This window comes from Amblyraja radiata, chromosome 10, assembly GCF_010909765.2.
Source record: "Amblyraja radiata isolate CabotCenter1 chromosome 10, sAmbRad1.1.pri, whole genome shotgun sequence".
NCBI classification, from domain to species: Eukaryota; Metazoa; Chordata; class Chondrichthyes; order Rajiformes; family Rajidae; genus Amblyraja; species Amblyraja radiata.
This window is the reverse complement of record NC_045965.1, coordinates 13,477,684-13,496,036: the sequence shown is the minus strand read 5'-3', so window position 1 is coordinate 13,496,036 and position 18,353 is coordinate 13,477,684. Positions and strand designations below refer to the sequence as shown.

General features: G+C 43.2%; 2 protein-coding genes across 3 annotated transcripts in view; one reads left to right on the top strand and one right to left on the bottom strand.

Moving 5' to 3' along the window:
• The window catches only part of tmem59 (transmembrane protein 59), a 29,987-nt gene extending 20,257 nt beyond the window's left edge, over nt 1–9,730 (bottom strand). The window contains exons 1-2 of the mRNA XM_033028081.1: nt 9,501–9,730; nt 3,612–3,717 (exon numbers count right to left, since the gene is read on the bottom strand). Of these exons, the coding sequence (XP_032883972.1) occupies nt 3,612–3,717; nt 9,501–9,689 (295 nt within the window). The 5' untranslated portion in view covers nt 9,690–9,730. The remainder of the gene's footprint in view (nt 1–3,611; nt 3,718–9,500) is intronic.
• Nucleotides 9,731–10,167: 437 nt separating this feature from the next.
• tceanc2 (transcription elongation factor A N-terminal and central domain containing 2) lies at nt 10,168–15,846 on the top strand. 2 transcript variants are annotated; one of them, XM_033028082.1, is made up of 5 exons: nt 10,168–10,271; nt 10,336–10,469; nt 12,995–13,136; nt 14,171–14,364; nt 15,356–15,846. In XM_033028082.1, exons 2-5 carry the CDS (start codon nt 10,380–10,382, stop codon nt 15,545–15,547), a joined length of 618 nt encoding a protein of 205 aa, XP_032883973.1. In that variant the 5' UTR covers nt 10,168–10,271; nt 10,336–10,379; the 3' UTR covers nt 15,548–15,846. The 2 variants fall into 2 exon arrangements, with proteins under 2 accessions (XP_032883973.1, XP_032883974.1); XM_033028083.1 differs by lacking the exon at nt 10,168–10,271 and having other exon boundaries at nt 10,314–10,469.
• Nucleotides 15,847–18,353: the final 2,507 nt, after the last annotated feature.

The following is an 18,353-nucleotide window of genomic DNA, read 5'->3' as shown; positions in this document are numbered from 1 at the left end:
GATGCAGAGGATGGTGGGGCAAAAGGCAAGGACCAGGGGAACTCTTGTTCTTTCGGGGGGGTGGGGGAAAGGGAAGCAAGAACAAAACTATAGGACACAGAGTCATGGGTGAGGGATCCACCTATGCAGGAAGGGAAGAAACCAATTTCACTAAAGAATGAGGACATCTCGGCTGTTCTCACATGGAAAGCCTCATCTTGGGAACAGATACAGTGAAGACGGAAATATTGAGTGTAGGCAATAGCATCTTTGTGAGAGACAGGGTGGGAGTAACTGTAGTTCAGATAACTGTGGCAGTCGATGGTCTGTCCCTTGTGATGGAGACGGAGAGATCCAGAAAAGGGAGAGGTGTCAAAGACAGTCCAGGAGAATTTGCATGGTGAAGTTATTGAAGTCCATGAGTTCTGCATGGGGACAGGAGGAAGCCCTGATGCACCCGTCAATGCAGCAGAGCTGGGGGGGGGGGGGGGGGGGGGGGGGAGAGAGATAGGGCCAGTGTACACCTGCAACAATTTACTTTTTCCTAGTGGGCTCAATCACAAGCTGCTCTAAGATGCTATTTCATATGTCATAAGGAATAGGGGTAGAATTAGGCCATACGGCCCATCAAGTCCACACTGCCATTCAATCATGGCTGATCTATCTCTCCCTCCTAACCCCATTCTTCTGCCTTCTCCCCATCACCTTTGACATCTGTACTGATCAATAATCTATCTATCTCTGCCGATTTCCACTGACTTGGCCTCTACAGCCTTCTGTGGCAAAGAATTCCACAGATTCACCACCCTATATGAACACCTTTCATAGGTATTCTCCAAAATCCTTCCCTTTGCATTCAGTACCATATGATTTTCAGTCTTTTTGCATATTAAAATCCCCCATCGCCTTCCTTACATGCCGTTTTTATTTCCTGATGCAATTTGTGCCCTCGATCCTGACTATTATACCGAGGCCTGTATATAACTCCCATCAGGATCTTTTCACCCTTGCAGTTTCTTAACTCCACCCACAAGGATTCTAAATCTTCTCATCCGATGCTGTTGTTTTGCTAAGGACTGGATTTCATTCCTTACCAATGAAGCCACCTCACCCCTTCTGCCCATCTGCCTCTTTTCACTTGGTTGTGTATCCATGGATAATAGACAATAGGTGCAGGAGTAGGCCATTCAGCCCTTCGAGCCAGCACCCCCATTTAACGTGATCATGGCTGATCATCCCCAATCAGTACCCCGTTACTGCCTTCTCCCCAAATCCCCTGACTCCACTATCTTTAAGAGCCCTATCTTGCTCTCTTGAAAGTATCCAGAGAACCGACCTCCACTGCCCTCTGAGGCAGATAATTCAACAGACTAACAACTCTGTGAAAAAGTGTTTCCTCATCTCCGTTCCAAATGGCTTACCCCTTATTCTTAAACTGTGGCCCCGGTTCTGGACTCCCCCAACATCAGGAACATGTTTCTTGCCTCTAGCGAGTCCAAACCCTGCATAATCTTATGTTTCAATAAGACACCCTCTCATCCTTCTAAATTCCAGAGTATACAAGCCCAGCCACTACATTCTCTCAGCATATGACAGTCCCGGCATCCTGGGAATTAACCTTGTGAACCTACGCTGCACTCCCTCGATAGCAAGAATGTCCTTCCTCAAATTAGGGGACCAAAACTGCGCACAATACTCCAGGTGTGGTCTCACTAGGGCCCTGTACAACTGCAGAAGGACCTCTTTGCACCCAGACGTAACTCCTCGTGTTATGAAGGCCAACATGCCATTCGCTTTCTTCACTGCCTACTGTACCTGCATGCTTACTTTCATTGACTGATGAACAAGGACCCCCAGATCCCGTTGTACTTCCCCTTTTCCCAACTTGACACCTTTTAGATAATAATCTGCCTTCCTGTTTTTGCTACCAATAACCTGAACATTTATCCACATTAAACTGTCATGCATCTGCCCACTCACCCAACCTGTCCAAGTCACCCTGCATTCTCATAGCATCCTCCTCACAGTTCACACTGCCACCCAGCTTTGTGTCATCTGCAAATTTGCTAATGTTACTTTGAATCCCTTCATCTAAATCATTGATGTATATTGTAAATAGCTGCGGTCCCAGCACCGATATTCAACCCCCAGCTCTTATCTTCTCAGCCACAACTCTGTGATGCCCACGTCATACCTGTCAATTTCTGAATGCTCATCCAACTTGTTCCTTATACTGTATGCATTTAGAGAAACCACCTTCAATTCTGCACTCACCACCCCACCTCAAATGGTCCCCATATTGCTTGACGTTAGGCTCTTAACCCTTTCTAAACGTAGTTGTATTTCTTATTCTGGAGCATTTGGTAGCCTTCCCTTCCTTTTATCCATACTATTACAATCTATTGCATCTGCCCCCACCATTTGGTTTAAAGCCCTGACCAGCTCTAGTTAAGAGATTTGTTAGGACCCTAGTCCCTACATGGTTCAAGTGGAGTCAGCCACATTTAAACAACTCCCTCCTTCCCCAATACTGACGCCAATGTCCCACAAATCAAAACACACTTTGCCACACCAATCTTTGAGCCACGCATTTTACTTTCTAATCTCATCGACCCTATGCCAATTTGCTCATGGCTGAGTTAGCAATCCAGGGATTATTACTTTTTTAGTTCTGCTTTTTAATTTAGTTCCTAGCTGCTCAAATTCCCTCAGATAAATTTCTTTCCTTGTTCTACCTACGTCATTGATATCCACATGGACCACAACAATGGGATCTTCTCCCTCCCACTCCAAATTCCTCTGCAGGTCAGACGAGATAGCTTTTGAGACTCAATCCTTGTGAAGAGAATCATGTCTATTCTCAATTATACTATCCCCAGTTACACCAACGCATCACTTCTCTTCCCAATTTGAATGGCTCCCTGATCTCTGGCACCGTGGTTAGTTGCTCATCCTTCCTACGCTCTCCACTCTCGTCCGCAAAGGGAGTAAGACTCCCTGTTAGGCAAGCTCAGGGCCGAGGCTTTTCTAACACTGTCTCTTGGATCCCCCTACCTGAATTGGAAGCTGAGTTGCTGCAGATGTGGTCACCAGGAACCACAATTGGGTCCACAGCTACATACAGCACACCACGTGATCCTGCACCCCTACTATATTTATTCACAACGGCTCCCTTTGAACCTTTCCACTGGCTTGGATCGGACTTGACTTGTTTGCGAGCTCAGCACTACTTTCCTCAGATCTTCTCGCCAAACCAGTTCTGCACTTGGCCTCAACACAACCTCTCTCCCAATAGGCCACTCCGCTAAACCTTCATTTTCTTTTATTGGTCGATCAGTCTCTTCCTCAGCCGACCAGAAACCTGCTTTTTTAATTTCCCACATATTCAATAAAACAAATGGTTCTTTCATTGTATTTTCTGGCAACTTAAGAAAGTTGATTATTAACCTCTGAAAAATGGCTGCACTCTCTCTGCTCGATTTTTTACAACTTTTGATTTCCATTCAAACATACTACTTCCTGACCAACAATACACAAGAATTCCTCCCGAGTGTCTGCCATCATTTATTAGTAGGTTGTTTTATCAAAAGTTTTGTATAGCAGCAGAGTGGCAAACCAATCTGGAATCTTACCAGATTCACATTCATTCTTGGTTTTGTTCAATTCAGCACCATCATCCACAAATTGGCAGATGGAGAAGAGCCTGCAACCTCTTTGACAAGCATAGAGTTCTTCCTCCTGTCATAATGGAAAAGAAAGAACATTTAAAAAATCAAAATCAAAAAAGAGAGGAAAGGTCAAACGTTCAAATTGGATGGGTTAACATACAGAGACGCTAAAGCAATGCTTTCGCATTAAAGTCATACTCGCCAAGAGCCCAAATATATATTTTCAAATGACAGACTGCTAAAGTAAGATTTGGAATGAAACCAGCTGTCTCAGGCAAATATGCCATAAGCTGATCTAAACTGTTTGCACAGTGTACAAGTTTGAAAACAATGCTATAAATTTGAATTGTAAACTCTCATCCTAATCAGAAATCGCCCATAGTTTATACAGAATCTCCAGAGGAGTGCCAACTGTTTTGAAACAAACTGAGAAATTTGTGTTTAAAAAGGAACCATGATAAGTTTAAAGCAGCAAAAATTGGCAACTCTAACCAGGAAGCACTTTAGCCAAGCAAAATGCCATTCAAATTGCTGTTCACAATGTTGCATAACACAGGTGAAATGCAGATTTTACAGCCACCTCGATTTCAGAGTCTTTATGGATTATCCGGTTTACCAGAATAACAGTCATATGATAATGAAACGACAATACACCTCTGGCTGCCTGATGGCACTCCTCCCTTGTCTCTAAAGCAACATGGAGTGTCTGAAACTTAAAATATATATAATATAAACTGGAGCGCAGAAGGTTAAGGGGGGACTTGATAGAGGTCTTTAAAATGACGAGAGGGATAGACAGAGTTGACGTGGACAAGCTTTTCCTATTGAGAGTAGGGAAGATTCAAACAAGAGGACATGACTTCAGAATTAAGGGACAGAAGTTTAGGGGTAACATGAGGAGGAACTTCTTTACTCAGAGAGTGGTAGCTGTGTGGAATGAGCTTCCAGTGGAAGTGGTGGAGGCAGGTTCGATTTTATCATTTAAAAATAAATTGGATAGGTATATGGATGGGAAAGGAATGGAGGGTTATGGTCTGTGTGCAGGTAGATGGGACGAGGGGAAAATAATTGTTCGGCACGGACTTGTAGGGCCGAGATGGCCTGTTTCCGCGCTGTAATTGTTATATGGTTATAAACCAAATGTGAATGGAATGACCTGCCGACCCATCCCTAGACAAATGAACTATCGCAGTCATATGATAATGAAACGACAATACACCTCTGGCTGCCTGATGACACTCCTCCCTTGTCTCTAAAGCAACACTACAGACAAAAGGACAAAGTGCTAGAATAATTCAGCAGGTCAGAATCTCTGGAAAACATGGATAGGTGACATCGGACCCTTCCTCAAACTGAAACAGTCAGCTCGGTTACTCCAGCACTTTGTCATTTCACTTTAAAACTAGGCGCTGGTGCCGCTGGTCTGCACCAACAAGCCCTTCTTCACCGGTTCACGCGGTTGTTGTTGTGGCTCACGCTGTAGTCCCCACAGGACGCGTTTTCATCAGGCAGCTACCAACGACATAATGTGCTCGGTCATCGTGGGGCACTCCCCCCCCCCCCCCCCCGTCACTTCCAAGGTGGAGTATGTCGGCGACTCCGTGGGAGAACGAGGCGGTGGCGGGGGTTGGGTGGAAGGGGCCGACTGGAGAAGCAAACGGCAGGGGAGCGGATACAGCCACCACCAATAGCAAGAAACAGCAGCAGGTGAGAGGGGCTTGTTGGTGCGCATTACAAGTCGGGAGTGGGGCTCAAAGCCAGAGCTCTAAACGGCCGGGGAGACAGTGGGAACAGGGGATGGGTTGGCACGTCATCCCATTCACATTCAGTTTACAATGCCACCCGTGGCTGCTCATAAACTTCAGTTTATCTTGGTATTTGTTCCAGATAATCTGGGGTGGGGTGGGGTGTGGGGAGTGCAGGGGAGCCGAAGGACCATCAGTGGCCAGAAAATCAGTGTTCGACCTGTATTCCTTATGCACAATGTGTATGTAATAATCCTACCACTTGCTGCAATTCTACATCATTTGCGCTTCCCCTCATCTTTAAACAGACTTTGTTTATTGAATGAATTTAGTTTACTACATAAAAGACAGCTTGCTGGAGAGTCATACAACCAACCCATTCCAACTTGCCTGACCAATTCCATAACAGTGATAACCCCCTTGAATGTTGACTGCATCCCTAACCTATGCACTTGAATGAGAATCATTTTTAGATTTTTAGCTACATGCAGGATAGGTCAATTCAATAGTTGGAAGGCGTTTGATTCTGAGCACATTACCAAGTTGACAAGATTGCTTATTTCTTGTTCTGATCCTATTTGAATTATTTAGCAGAACTAATGCAAACATCCTGGAAGCTAGACTATTAACCCATGAGACTAAAGTGTAGCTATTAACTGTACTTATGATACTGTCAAAACAGAATCTCAAAGTAGGCTCGATCTCTATGAAATATGTTCCCAGACACCTTTTCAAATATCAGCACAATGTAAAACAGTTAAGGAAAAATCTTTAATTTTCAGATTTGCTGTCACGATGTCATGTGATAGGAGCAGAGTTAGACCATTCAGCCCATCAAGTCTACTCCGCCATTCAATCATGGCTGATCTATACCTCCCTCCTAACCCCATTTTCCTGCCTTCTCCACATAAGCCCTGACACCCGTACTAATCAAGAATCTATCTATCCATGCCAAAAATATCCATTGACAGCCTCCACAGCCTTCTGTGGCAAAGAATTCCACAGATTCATCACTCTCTAAATAAATGTCTCCCCATTTCCTTCCTCAAGGAACACCCTTTAATTCTGAGGCTATGACCTCTAGTCGTAGGCTCTCCCATTAGTGGAAACATCCTCTCCACATCCACTCTATCCAAGCCTTTCACTATTCTGTATGTTTCAACAAGGTACCCCCTCATTCTTCTAAACTCCAGCAAGTACAAGCCCAGTGCCTTCAAAGGCTCATCATACGTGAACCCACTAATTTCCTGGGATCATTCTTGTAAACCTCCTATGGACACTCTCCAGTCAGCACATCCTTCCTCAGATATGGTGCCTACAATTGCATACAATACTCCAAATGCAGCCTGACCGGCACAGTATAGAGCCTCAGCATTACATCCCCATTTTTTGTATTCTAGCTCCCTTGAAATAAATGCTGACATTGCATTTGCCTTCTTTACTACCGATTCGACTTGCAGATTCATATTTGGGAATTCTGCACCAGCACTCCCAAGTCCCTTTGCACCTCGGATTTCTGGATTCTCTTCCCATTTAGAAAATGGTCTAGCCTTTATTGAAACTACTAAAATGCATGACTCCACACTTTGCTGCACTATATTCCACCTGCCACTTCTTCGCCCACTCTCCCAACCTGTCCCAAGTCCTTCTGCAGAGTGCCTATTTTCTCTACACTATCAGCCCCTCCACTATTTTCGTATCATCCGCAAACTTGGCCACAAAGCCTTAAAAATCCTCTCGTCCAAATCATTAATACACAACGGAGATCATGTTGTCGACCTCCCCGTGGTGATCCCTGTCAACTGACCTCAGTCAGGCGAACGACAATAAACAGAGACTGCATCAGAGATAATGCAACCCCAGTCGTCGCAGCTTGCAGCCCTAATTCAACCTCAGTCGCAGCAGCTTGCAGCCCTAATACAACCTCAGTCGCAGCAGCTTGCAGCCCTAATACAACCTCAGTCACCGTGGCTTGGCACCAACCTGGAGCATGGGCCCTTTTTAGGGCGGGGCCCCCCAGATGTCGAAACAGATGGCATCACCCTGCTGCAGCTGAATGCGGAAGGCCTAACCGGCTACAGTGCCTGGAGGGCATTACATAACTTCTGCTGCCTCAAATGCAAGAATACACAACGTGAAGAGCAGCGGCACCGACCCCTGCGGAACTCCACTAGTCACTGGCAGCCAACCAGAAAAGGCCCCTCTTATTGCCACTCTTTGCCTTCTGCCATCCATACTAGTATCTGCCCTTTGATACCATGGGCCCTCATCTTGGAAATAGGTTAACTAGTTTACAAGTGGTTCAACACTTAACATATCAAGCACAATAACATGCATTTTCAAGGGAAAGAGCCCAAATGAAACTGTAATTCTGTCAAAATGCCCCCATTGTTTAGCATAACTGTGGCATTGAGATGCCGTTTAATATGGATTAGGAACCTCCAAGGAAGGACTTTAGTGGTCTGCAGAACAAGATTAGAAAATGATCCAAAGATCAGATGCCATGCATTGACCTGCAATGGCTGTTCATTCGTGAATTTTGGGTGAGAATAATCACGTTTACTCATCCAAAGTCACAAAATGTGCCTTTCCATCATTAAGAGTAAATACAAAAATATACTACTGGATAGACAATGAACTGCTAACAGTTGTGAATCACAACAGGGGCAAGCCAGCATCTACAGGAGAATAACAACAAATGCCATCATGATACAAGAAAATAAGTGGAAAGCTATCTGGAATATTTAATAAACAAGGAATTTCCTAATGAATTTCGGAAAAAGTAAAATATAAATAAAACAATGCCATATTAGAGCCAATTGAAGTAATGGTTCATGGCAGTTCAATGCACACACAATCCTATTGCAAGCATAACCCCAAGTGGGAAAAGCTGACACTGAGAGTTTAACAAACAATTCACACAATTTTGTTTATCTATTATATTGTTATTTTCAATATTTAATTTGCTCTGAATAAAACAGGCAAGCTATTTTGAAAAATTTTTTTTTAATTAGGATTACCATTTTAAATACATCAAAACAATTGTTTGTTGATGATGACAACTTATTTTTCTTCAAAGCTCCATGTATCTTGCTTGGCCTTTCACCTCTATTTCCCAATGTGACATCACAATGTTACAAAATACCTTAATTTTTTTCCTGAACCAACACTAACCTAAATGAACAATATATATGATATTCATCAGGCCGCACCAACTGTTTGACCAGGCTCAAAAAGATCAATATCAAAAGATCACAAGACATACTTCGCTCCAAAACGTTGTGGTCGAGCAGCTTTCTAATACTCATGACTAATTTTAGAAGTCTCTAAATAAAACCAATTATAAATGCCAATACCAATGTGCCAATTCCCCAAACCAGCCTTACGAAATAGGGTGGCTTAATTACTATTGTTGTACACAATGAGCTAAAACCATAAATCTCTCTGAACACTGGAAAATAACCGTACCAAATGAATCTCAGAAAATATTGGCAAATCAGTGCAATATTGAACTACTCATTACATTTTGCCAGCTCCCCTCTCAAAATAAATCTGGCAAGGGAATGTAGTTACACAATTTTTAATTTATTATAACAATTTAAATCCCCACCAACATCTCACAATCCAAATTTGGCGTGAAATAATAACAACTTTTCCCACGGATAAGCATTACAAATGGTTAAATGTCATTCGATACTGCAATCTTGTCCATTTCTTTTGTATCCAACCTTAGTACTGTCAAGAAAAAAAGTCAAACAATTTCGCCATTTAATATAATAACCAAGATCCCAACTACACAATTAGCCTTGTACTAGTCTCGTGATTTACGATTTATTTACTTATTGATTCGAATCGTTCACAGCTATCTCAGCACAAGATAATGGGATAATTTTAAGCTAACTCGTAGGATCCATCGACTTAATCAGAAATGTTAAATGACCAAAACACATTACTTTTAATACTTTGGATGAAAAAAAAGACTGCATTGTTAAAGTGAAACACACTATGGACAATAACGAGAAATCTCAACACAGGAACAAAGCTTTAAATAAAAACAGAGGCGTCGGCCTTTGCATTGGGTTGCCACAAGCCGGCCGGTCGGCCCTACCTTTGGATAAGTGTGCAGCGTGTAAGTCATTTCGCAGGATTTCTGACACGATGCCGTGTCTCCCAAAACCGCCTCGAAGGCATCGGAAGCCAACGACGCCGCGATGAAGGAGTACACGATAAATGCGGCCAGCAGGGCAAGGCGCCGGGGGGAGCCGCGCCGAGAACACCCGCCCTCCAGCTCCGCCATCTTCCCTCTGTCTGTCTGTCTGTCCGTTTGTTGTCATCCCCGGCGCTTACACGCCCCGCCCCTGCGAGTCCGCGCCTGCGCACACTCATCCCACTCAATGTTCACTTCTTCAACACAATCTCTAACCTTATATATAATCCTTAGCGACGTAGTAAACACACATGCGCGCCATCAAAGTTCGTTTTAGATGTAAATGTTTTTTTTAAAAAATTCTGCAAATTTACCGTAAGCTGCTGGCGCAAGGGCGTCTGGGAGTTGTAGTCCAGAGCACACTCACCCCACTCAATGTTCACTTCCTCAACACAACTTCAATCCTAGATATAACCAAAGATTATAGAGCAGGGCTCCTCTAGTATCTTTGGATATAACCCTTCACGACGTACTAAACACACATGCGCCATCAAAAATGTTCGTTTTAGATGTAAATGTCATTGTTTATTTAAACGCTGCTCAGTTACCGGAAGCTGATGGCGCAAGGGTGGCTGGGAGTTGTAGTACCAAGCGGTCCACGGTTCCTTTGGTTCCCAGCGGCGAGGGTCGCCAGGAAAGGCAGCGTCTGCCCCGGGGGCGGGTTCATTCCCTTTTATTCGTTTACAGCAAAGATAGGATCTTTGGTTTACAGAGAGCCGGGGGCTGTTCATTCCCATTTATTCGTTTACAGAGAAGGCTGTGGGTCGGCGTTTTCCTCCCATGGACCGGTTCGTAGTGCGGGGCTGCGAGGCGGGCCCAGCACAGCCCCAGAGCAAGGTTTACCACCAGGCCACCCTGGAGTCGTTGAAGGTAAAGTCGGCTCCACTGTCAACGCTGGTGGTTCCCCCGAGGTCATTTCAAGCTGTGACTGAGGACATTTAGGATAATTCTCTTGTTTACTATTTGGCGTTCTGTCCTGTGGTTCCCTAGTAAATCTTTGCTCATTTATCTGTCACTGAGGACATTTCGGAACAGCACCTCATATTTCGCTTGGGCAGCTAACACCCCAGCGGTATGAATATTAATTTATCTAATTTCAAGTAACCCTCTCTCTCCACCCCTTCCCAGTTCTCCGACCAGTCTGAATGATTACAATGATTACCCTAATTACATTGTATCTTTGCTTTGTTGTCAGTAGTAGGCCCCCCTCAGTCACTGACCAAAGATCCTGCTATAGGATATTTGGTCATGACTGACCATGGGTGATGCATCCTTGTCGGATGCAAGCCTGGGCGATGTCATATGGAGGACAGGCTGTTGCCCATGCAGCACGTTCCCCCCTCTCCACGTCGCTGATCGATCCAAAGGAACAGCAGGGCCGTTACAGTTTGGCACCAGCGCTGTCGCAGGAGCTGCCAGAGCGAGGTTGTAGACAACAACGAACTGCCTTAGGGGCTCCAACTACGGATTTTCTTGAGGTTTACTCCTGGAGCCTTTTCCATGGCTGGATATGGCCACAAGGCAGTAGAGGTTTTAAATCAGAGTTTTCCCTCTCCTAGATGGACTGCCTTCCCAGGCTAACGAGCCCCATCTGCCCGAGACTCGTGGGGGTGGGGCCTTCCCATGCAGGTCTATAGCACCTGCCCACTGCCACAGAATAACAATGAGCTAGTCCACATTTTCCTTGATCTGGATCCCTGACTCTCAGTCTGAAGCAAAGATACTAGATTTGGTCTGAAGAAGAGTCTCGACCTGAAAAGCCACCCATTCCTTCCCTCCAGAGATGCTACCTGGCCCGCTGAGTAACTGCAGCATTTTGTATCTATCTTTGGTGTAAACCAGCATCTGTGGTTCCTTCCCACACATTTAGGAGATTTCTCTGTGTTCAAAAGGGAACTGCAGATGCTGGAATATCGAAGGTACACAAAATTGCTGGGGAAACTCAGCGGGTGCAGCAGCATCTATGGAGCGAAGGAAATAGGCGACGTTTCGGGCCGAAACCAGAAGGGTTTCGGCCCGAAACGTCGCCTATTTCCTTCGCTCCATAGATGCTGCTGCACCCGCTGAGTTTCCCCAGCAATTTTGTGTACCTAGGAGATTTCTCTGTTTACTATCTAGCGTTATGTCCTGCCAATATTTCCTAGTAAATCTTTACTAATTTATAACAACATAATTTGGAATATTGCATGTAGTTCTGGTCGCCCTGTTACAGGAAAGTTGTGGACATTGTGCAGAAGAAAGAGATGGGTCAGAATGCTGCCTGTATTTGAGGGTTTCAGCTTCAGGGAGAGGTTGGATAGACATGGATTGTTTTCTCTGGATCGTCAGCGGTTGCGGGAAGGCTTTATGGAAGTATATAAAATTATGAGAGGTATAGATAGAGTAGACAATCCCAGCTATTTTCCCAGGATGGAAATGTGCCAACACTAGAGGGCAGAGCTATAAAGTGAGAGGGGGGGGAATGTAATGGAGATGTGTGTTTTTACACAGAATGGTGGTAGAGGCAGATACATAGTGGCCTTTATGAGGCTTTTTGATGGGTGCATGGAAGTGCAGAGAATAAAGTGATGTGGATAAAGTACAGGCAGATGAGATCTGTTTAATTTGGCTTGACAGGAAATGAAATGTCAGTGCAAACATCGTGGGGCAAAGTGCCCATTCCTGTTCTGTCTGTTCGATGACATAGAATTTAGTCCCATGGGAGAAGAAAGTCCTGTTCCTCTGCTGCGTTGTTTATGGGTCTATGATGACATCCAACGCAGCAATTTCATCCGTTCAATTCCCTAAGGACCCGCAACGTATTCCATTTCACATATTTCCTTTTATTTCTTATGCGACTCGTCTATTGCTAAAAAAAATATTTGCGCTAGCTGGTTAATCTATCAGCAAGTTTTGGGGATTTGGGAGAGAACCAGAGTAGACGAATTTGCAAACTCTACACAGCGCCGAAGAGCAGGGTAAAACCTGGCTCGCTGGAGCTCTGTGATGTTAAATACTCCCTCTTGACTCTAATTCAAAATATTAAACATAATATTTTTTGGACGCCTTCACAAGTATTGTGGGCTAAAGGGCGGAACAGTGGCGCAGCAGTACAGTTGTTGCCTTACAGCACGACGGATCCAGGTTCCACCCTGACCATGGGTGCTGACTGCAGATTTTGTACATTCTCCATGTGACTGCCGGGTGCTCTGGTTTTTTCCACATTCCAAAGGCGTGCAGGTATGTCGGCTGATTGGCTACTGTAAATTGTTCCTTGTGTGCAGGATGGAACTGGTAGATGGAAATTGTTGATCGCCGTGGGCCAAAGGGCGTGTTTTCATGGTGTATCTCTAAACTAAACTTTAAAAAAGTACAGGTTGAGTGAACACTAACCTTTATTTTAATTCTTAAAACAGAGGGTCGTGGTGATTGAAGATATTAAGAGATTTAAATCAATATTGGAACTCCCGAATCAAACAAAGGAAAACCTAATTGAAGCATTACTGGAATTAAAGAAGAAAATACCCTCTCAGGAAGTACTTCGCTCAACAAAGATCGGTAAAGATTATTATTGTGCCGTGGTGTTCAAGGTTGCCCTGAAGCCTATTTAGGAGGTGGAAACCTAGTTGAGAAAATTGGTGTTGCTTTCACACATGGTTTCAATAGGTAATAGGTGCAGGAGTAGGCCATTCGGCCCTTCGAGCCAGCACCACCATTCACTGTGATCATGGCTGATCATCCACATTCAGTACCCCGTTCCTGCCTTTTCACCATATCCCCTGTATCCGCTATCTTTAAGACACATTGCACAAATAATTTCATATTTTCCTCCTTTCACTCCTATTTCAGAGTTAACTTCCAGACAGAAAATAATATTTTTGAATCGGCTGAAGCAGATCCCATTTTACCACATCCATTGTGTTAACATCAAATGAAAAGACAGATTTCTGCTCAGTGGAAGTTATGAAATTGGGGCTAAAGTGGAAGGGACCAAATGGTGCACAGCTGAAATATTTATCAAATACGGGCTAAGAGGTGAAAATAAATGTCTGCCATAGCCTTCCGGAGCTCCCGGTTGCCAACCATTTTAATTCCTCTTCCCATTCCCACACCGACTGTGTCTTCTTGGCGAGAGTGAGGCTGGAGGAACAGTACTTCTTATTCTGCCTGAATAATCTAGAACCTGGCGCATGAACATTGAATTCTCCAATTTCAGGCAACCTGCTCTCCCTCTGTTACTTTCTCTCTACTTTTGATCTATCCACGTCACCCTTTTATCACGTCTTTCTAATTCACCCCAACCCCCACCATCCAGTTTCTTCCCTCTTTCCCCCACTTAGTCCATCTGTCCAACGCACACAGTCCTGTCGCTGCTTCCAAGGTGGGGTATGGAGGAGGAGGATGCGGCAGTGGGGGGAGAGGAGAGGGTGAGGGACAGAGCAACGGGAGACAGATGAAGAAACGTTAAATAAGGCCCTGTGACTGAGATTGCCTGCCACAAGCAGAAGATCATATTCTTTGCAGTTTGAGAATGTGCTAGTCACCCTAATTTGTTACATCCTACTTTCACATGTCTGCCCCCCTATTTCTAGGTCATGCTGTAAATAGGATGCGGAAAAACGCAGACCCTGAAGTGGCCGAGCTTGCTAAAGTTATTTTCACAACCTGGAGAGACTATATAAAAGAAAATAAAAATAAACCATCCATAGAAGTGCGATGTGATTCTAAGACTGTGAGATTCAGGAATAATGCTCGAAAACTGTTCGCCAAAGTCTTGGAACTGGAGGTAATTTTTTCTTAATGCTGAGAAAGCTTTTAACTTCAGAAGCACGGTGACACAGCGGTAGAGTTGCTGCCTTACAGCGCTTGCAGCACCGGAGACTCGGGTTCGATCCCGACTACGGATGCTGTCTGTAAGGAGTTTGTACGTTCTCCCTGAGACCAGCGTGGGTTTTCTCTGAGATCTTCGGTTTCCTCTCACACTCTAAAACTTGTAGGTAAATTGGCTTGGTATGTGTAAATTGTCCCTAGTTTGTGTGGGATAGTGTTAATGTGCAGGGATCGCTGGTCAGTGTGGACTCGGTGAGCCAAAGGGCCAGTTTCCATGCTGTATCTTTAAACTGAATTAAACTTTTCTTCAGAAACGTTGCCCTTATTCTGGGCGAGAGACCGGATAAATTCCTTTCACGATTTTGTACACCTCTATAAGATCATCCTCCTGCGATCCAAGGAATAGAGTCCAAGCCTGCTCAACCTCTCCCTATAGCTTAAGCCCTCAAGTCCTGGTAACATCCTCGTAAATCTTCTCTGCACCCTTTCCAGCATGTCATCTTTCGTATAACATGGTGCCCAAAACTGAATACAATACTTTAAATGTGGCCTCACCAATGTCTTGTATAACATGACCTCCCAACTTCTATACTCTATACTCTGATAAAGGCCAAAGCCATTTTGACCACCCTATCTACCAGTGGTGCCACTTTGCAGGAGAGCACATATGAACCTTTCAAGCCAAATCTGGTACTCCATTATGGTTGTGGCAGCTACACTGATCACAGTTAGCTCCACCTCTTGGTTTGGTGGAGAGTCCGTTGCTGCAGCAGGATTTTCCATATTTTAACGTTGTAATGCATACATGTGACAATTGTGATCTTGCTAACTTGCACAATGCTATCAGCCAACGGTTCTCTCTGGAACCACTGGCTGGAGAAGGCATGATTTAGGTAATTGGTTTGTAGAAATCATAATAATATGCTGGATTTATATATTTTTTGTAGATTGAACATCCTCTGATTGAAAACGTAGAACAAGAGGTTTTTTATCAGTGTTCTCGTTTGATCAATATTCCCTATCGAAGGACAATACGAACATTAATTTTTACTTTAAAACACAAGCCAGAAGTCCGAGAGCATTTTAAAACCTACAAGTTACCAGTGAAGCAGCTTGTTGAAAATCACAAGAAATGTTGACAATTTGAAAAAAAGTTTTTACATGAATTGTGAACTTCCACAAATGTTTCCACAAACTGTAAACTAACTTTTTAAAGTACCGGCAAATAACTAAATGTGTGCACCCTGTCATTAAATACCTACATTTGCACAGAGCTGCCAGAGCATTCTGTAAATCCAATTTGATCAAGAGTGTTTTATCGTCATATTATGTATACAATATTGTATTGATTATACGGTTTTGTAATATAGTAACATTTTGTAATAGTAAAATTTACTTGTTCCATCTGTACAATGCATTACAATTTGTTTAACTCCTAGCAATGTAACCGTGTATCTTAATTAATTTATTTAGGAATTGAAAAAATTAGAATTCATGGGGTGGGACAGTTTTCCTTGGAGGGAAGGAGATGAAAGCTTGACCTTGTGAAAGTTTGTAAAATCATGATGGACATAGATGTGAACAATCATAGCCTTTTCCCAGAGTAAGGCAGTCTAAAACTAGAGGGCAGAGATGAAAAGTGCCATTAAGGGGAAAGCTTTTCACACAGAGTATGCAGAATAAGCCGTCAGAAGAAATTGTCAGGCTGACACAATTGTAATGTTTGTAACACATTTGGACAGACAGCAGAATAAAGTGGGTACTTCAATATTATATCTCATGGCGGGAAATGATTCAAGAATGTGTTAAGCCTTCTTGAAGAAATGCAACATCCTCCCTGACCCTTTGGAATTCCCTATCTACTATCACTAAAACTGGAGGAGGAACATTCAGAATAGTATTGACAAGTTTGTGCACTGGAGCCTACAAAAGCCCTGCATAAGTGACAGACATCACAAACCTCCCAGCCTTCTGCTGAAGAGTGCAGTTCCCTCTGTCACTTCACTTGAATAGTGATGGTCTTCAACTCAAAATGATGGTAAAGTTTGTTTCTGATGGACCAACCTATTATACTGCAAAGTACTGACTCAACAAAAGGCTGTGTATGGAGTAACAGGATAAAGATTCCTTTCTGCTTTCTGTAAATAATTGATTTTGGAGGTAACTTGAAGACTAGACTGTTTTCAACTTAATGTACTTTCTACGTCCACAATATATTGATTACTTTTCACTATATATGCCTGAATTTGATACATCCTCAATTTAAGAAGCTGTTTAGTTTACATATGAACATAGCTGGAGTTATAGATGATGTCCTTGTCCAGCGAGGGGAAGATTCAGAATTGATATGATTCCTGCCAATAAATTGTGCCTTGTATTCAACATTGATTTGTCCTCCTAATGGCACAGGCTTAAAGTGCTCAATAGTTTGCTACTATTCCCATTATTTCATTTTTGTTTTCATTAAAGGGAATTGACAAAGTCAATATAGAAAAAGCCAAGTTATTCGAGCCTTTCACGAGTGAAGATAGTAAACACTTCTTTAAGCAAAGTATGCTAGAAGTTTGCAACTCTGTAAGTGGCAGTTGATGCTGGCTAAATTAGCATTTATAGATTTTTGTTAATCAAAGATATGGAAATGGGGGCATGGAAAGGAGAGTGCAGGTTTGAGGTGCTTACTGACTGCATCCAAATGTCAGACAGTTTTCGGTTAAGGGAAATTGAATCCTCCAGGGAATTGGTATTTGTTGAAGGTAGACAAAAGTGCTGGAGAAACTCAGCGGGTGCAGCAGCATCTAAGGAACGAAGGAAATAGGCAATGTTTCGGCCCGAAACATTGCCTATTTCCTTCGCTCCTTAGATGCTGCTGCACCCGCTGAGTTTCTCCAGCACTTTTGTCTACCTTCGATTTTCCAGCATCTGCAGTTCCTTCTTAAACAATTGGTATTTGTTATTAACTTGCTCACACCCATGTTCTCCACAAGGGGCCACTGAAAAAGCAAGGTTGACACAGGATGAACAGTCTTTTAGATAATGTGCCAGAAAGCTTTCCATGCCCACGTAAGTATACCCCAACAAATTTCAGTGGCTTCATGAAAGGAGGTCAAATTGAATTGCCATTATGGAAAGATATGTAAGTTTATCTGCATTGGTTTCAAACCTTAGCTTTTGCTAAGTTAACATAACCTGACTTATAATAATTGAAGTATAAACCACAGGTAATGGAACAAAAAGCAGAATGCTGAAAGAACCCGGTGGGTCTTGGAGCATCTGTGGATGCAAATGATACAAGTCACTGTTTTGGATCAAGACCACTGCATCTGGACAGAGAGAAGGGGAAAGATTGCCAGTATACAGAAGCATGAGGACAGGGATGGGTGGGATAGAGGCTGGTAGGTAATAGATGGAGAGTGGATGATCTCCATCTCTTCAAAGAGATCTTCAGTCTCTTTGGTCTTCACACCATAGATAATACAGTGGATAATTAGTGGAAAGAAACAGATTTAAAGTTTATCAAACAGAGTTATATTTGTCTTGATGTGTCAGAAGGTTGGTATAATGATTGAGTAATGAATGTATTGAGTATAATTAAAGCAACCATATGGTTTTCATTGTTGCTTTTTATTTCTCTAATATTAACTGCATCTTACTCTATAGAAAGATCGCTAAATTAGCTTTATTACGTTTGACTACATCAACTTTGTTGATGTCAGCTGGTTCAAAGGAAGCAAAGCTGATTTGGCTAACACATCAGATAGAACATTCTCTTGCTAACTCACCAGGAGACACATAGATTTTGACAAATTGATTATGGACCCTCATTCCACAGTGATAATGGTTTGATACAGCCTGCATCTATCTGCACAGTCACGGTTTAACAGTAAGAAACAGATACAAAAGTTAACGCATAAACATGATCCTACATGAGTATTTAGCAGCACACAA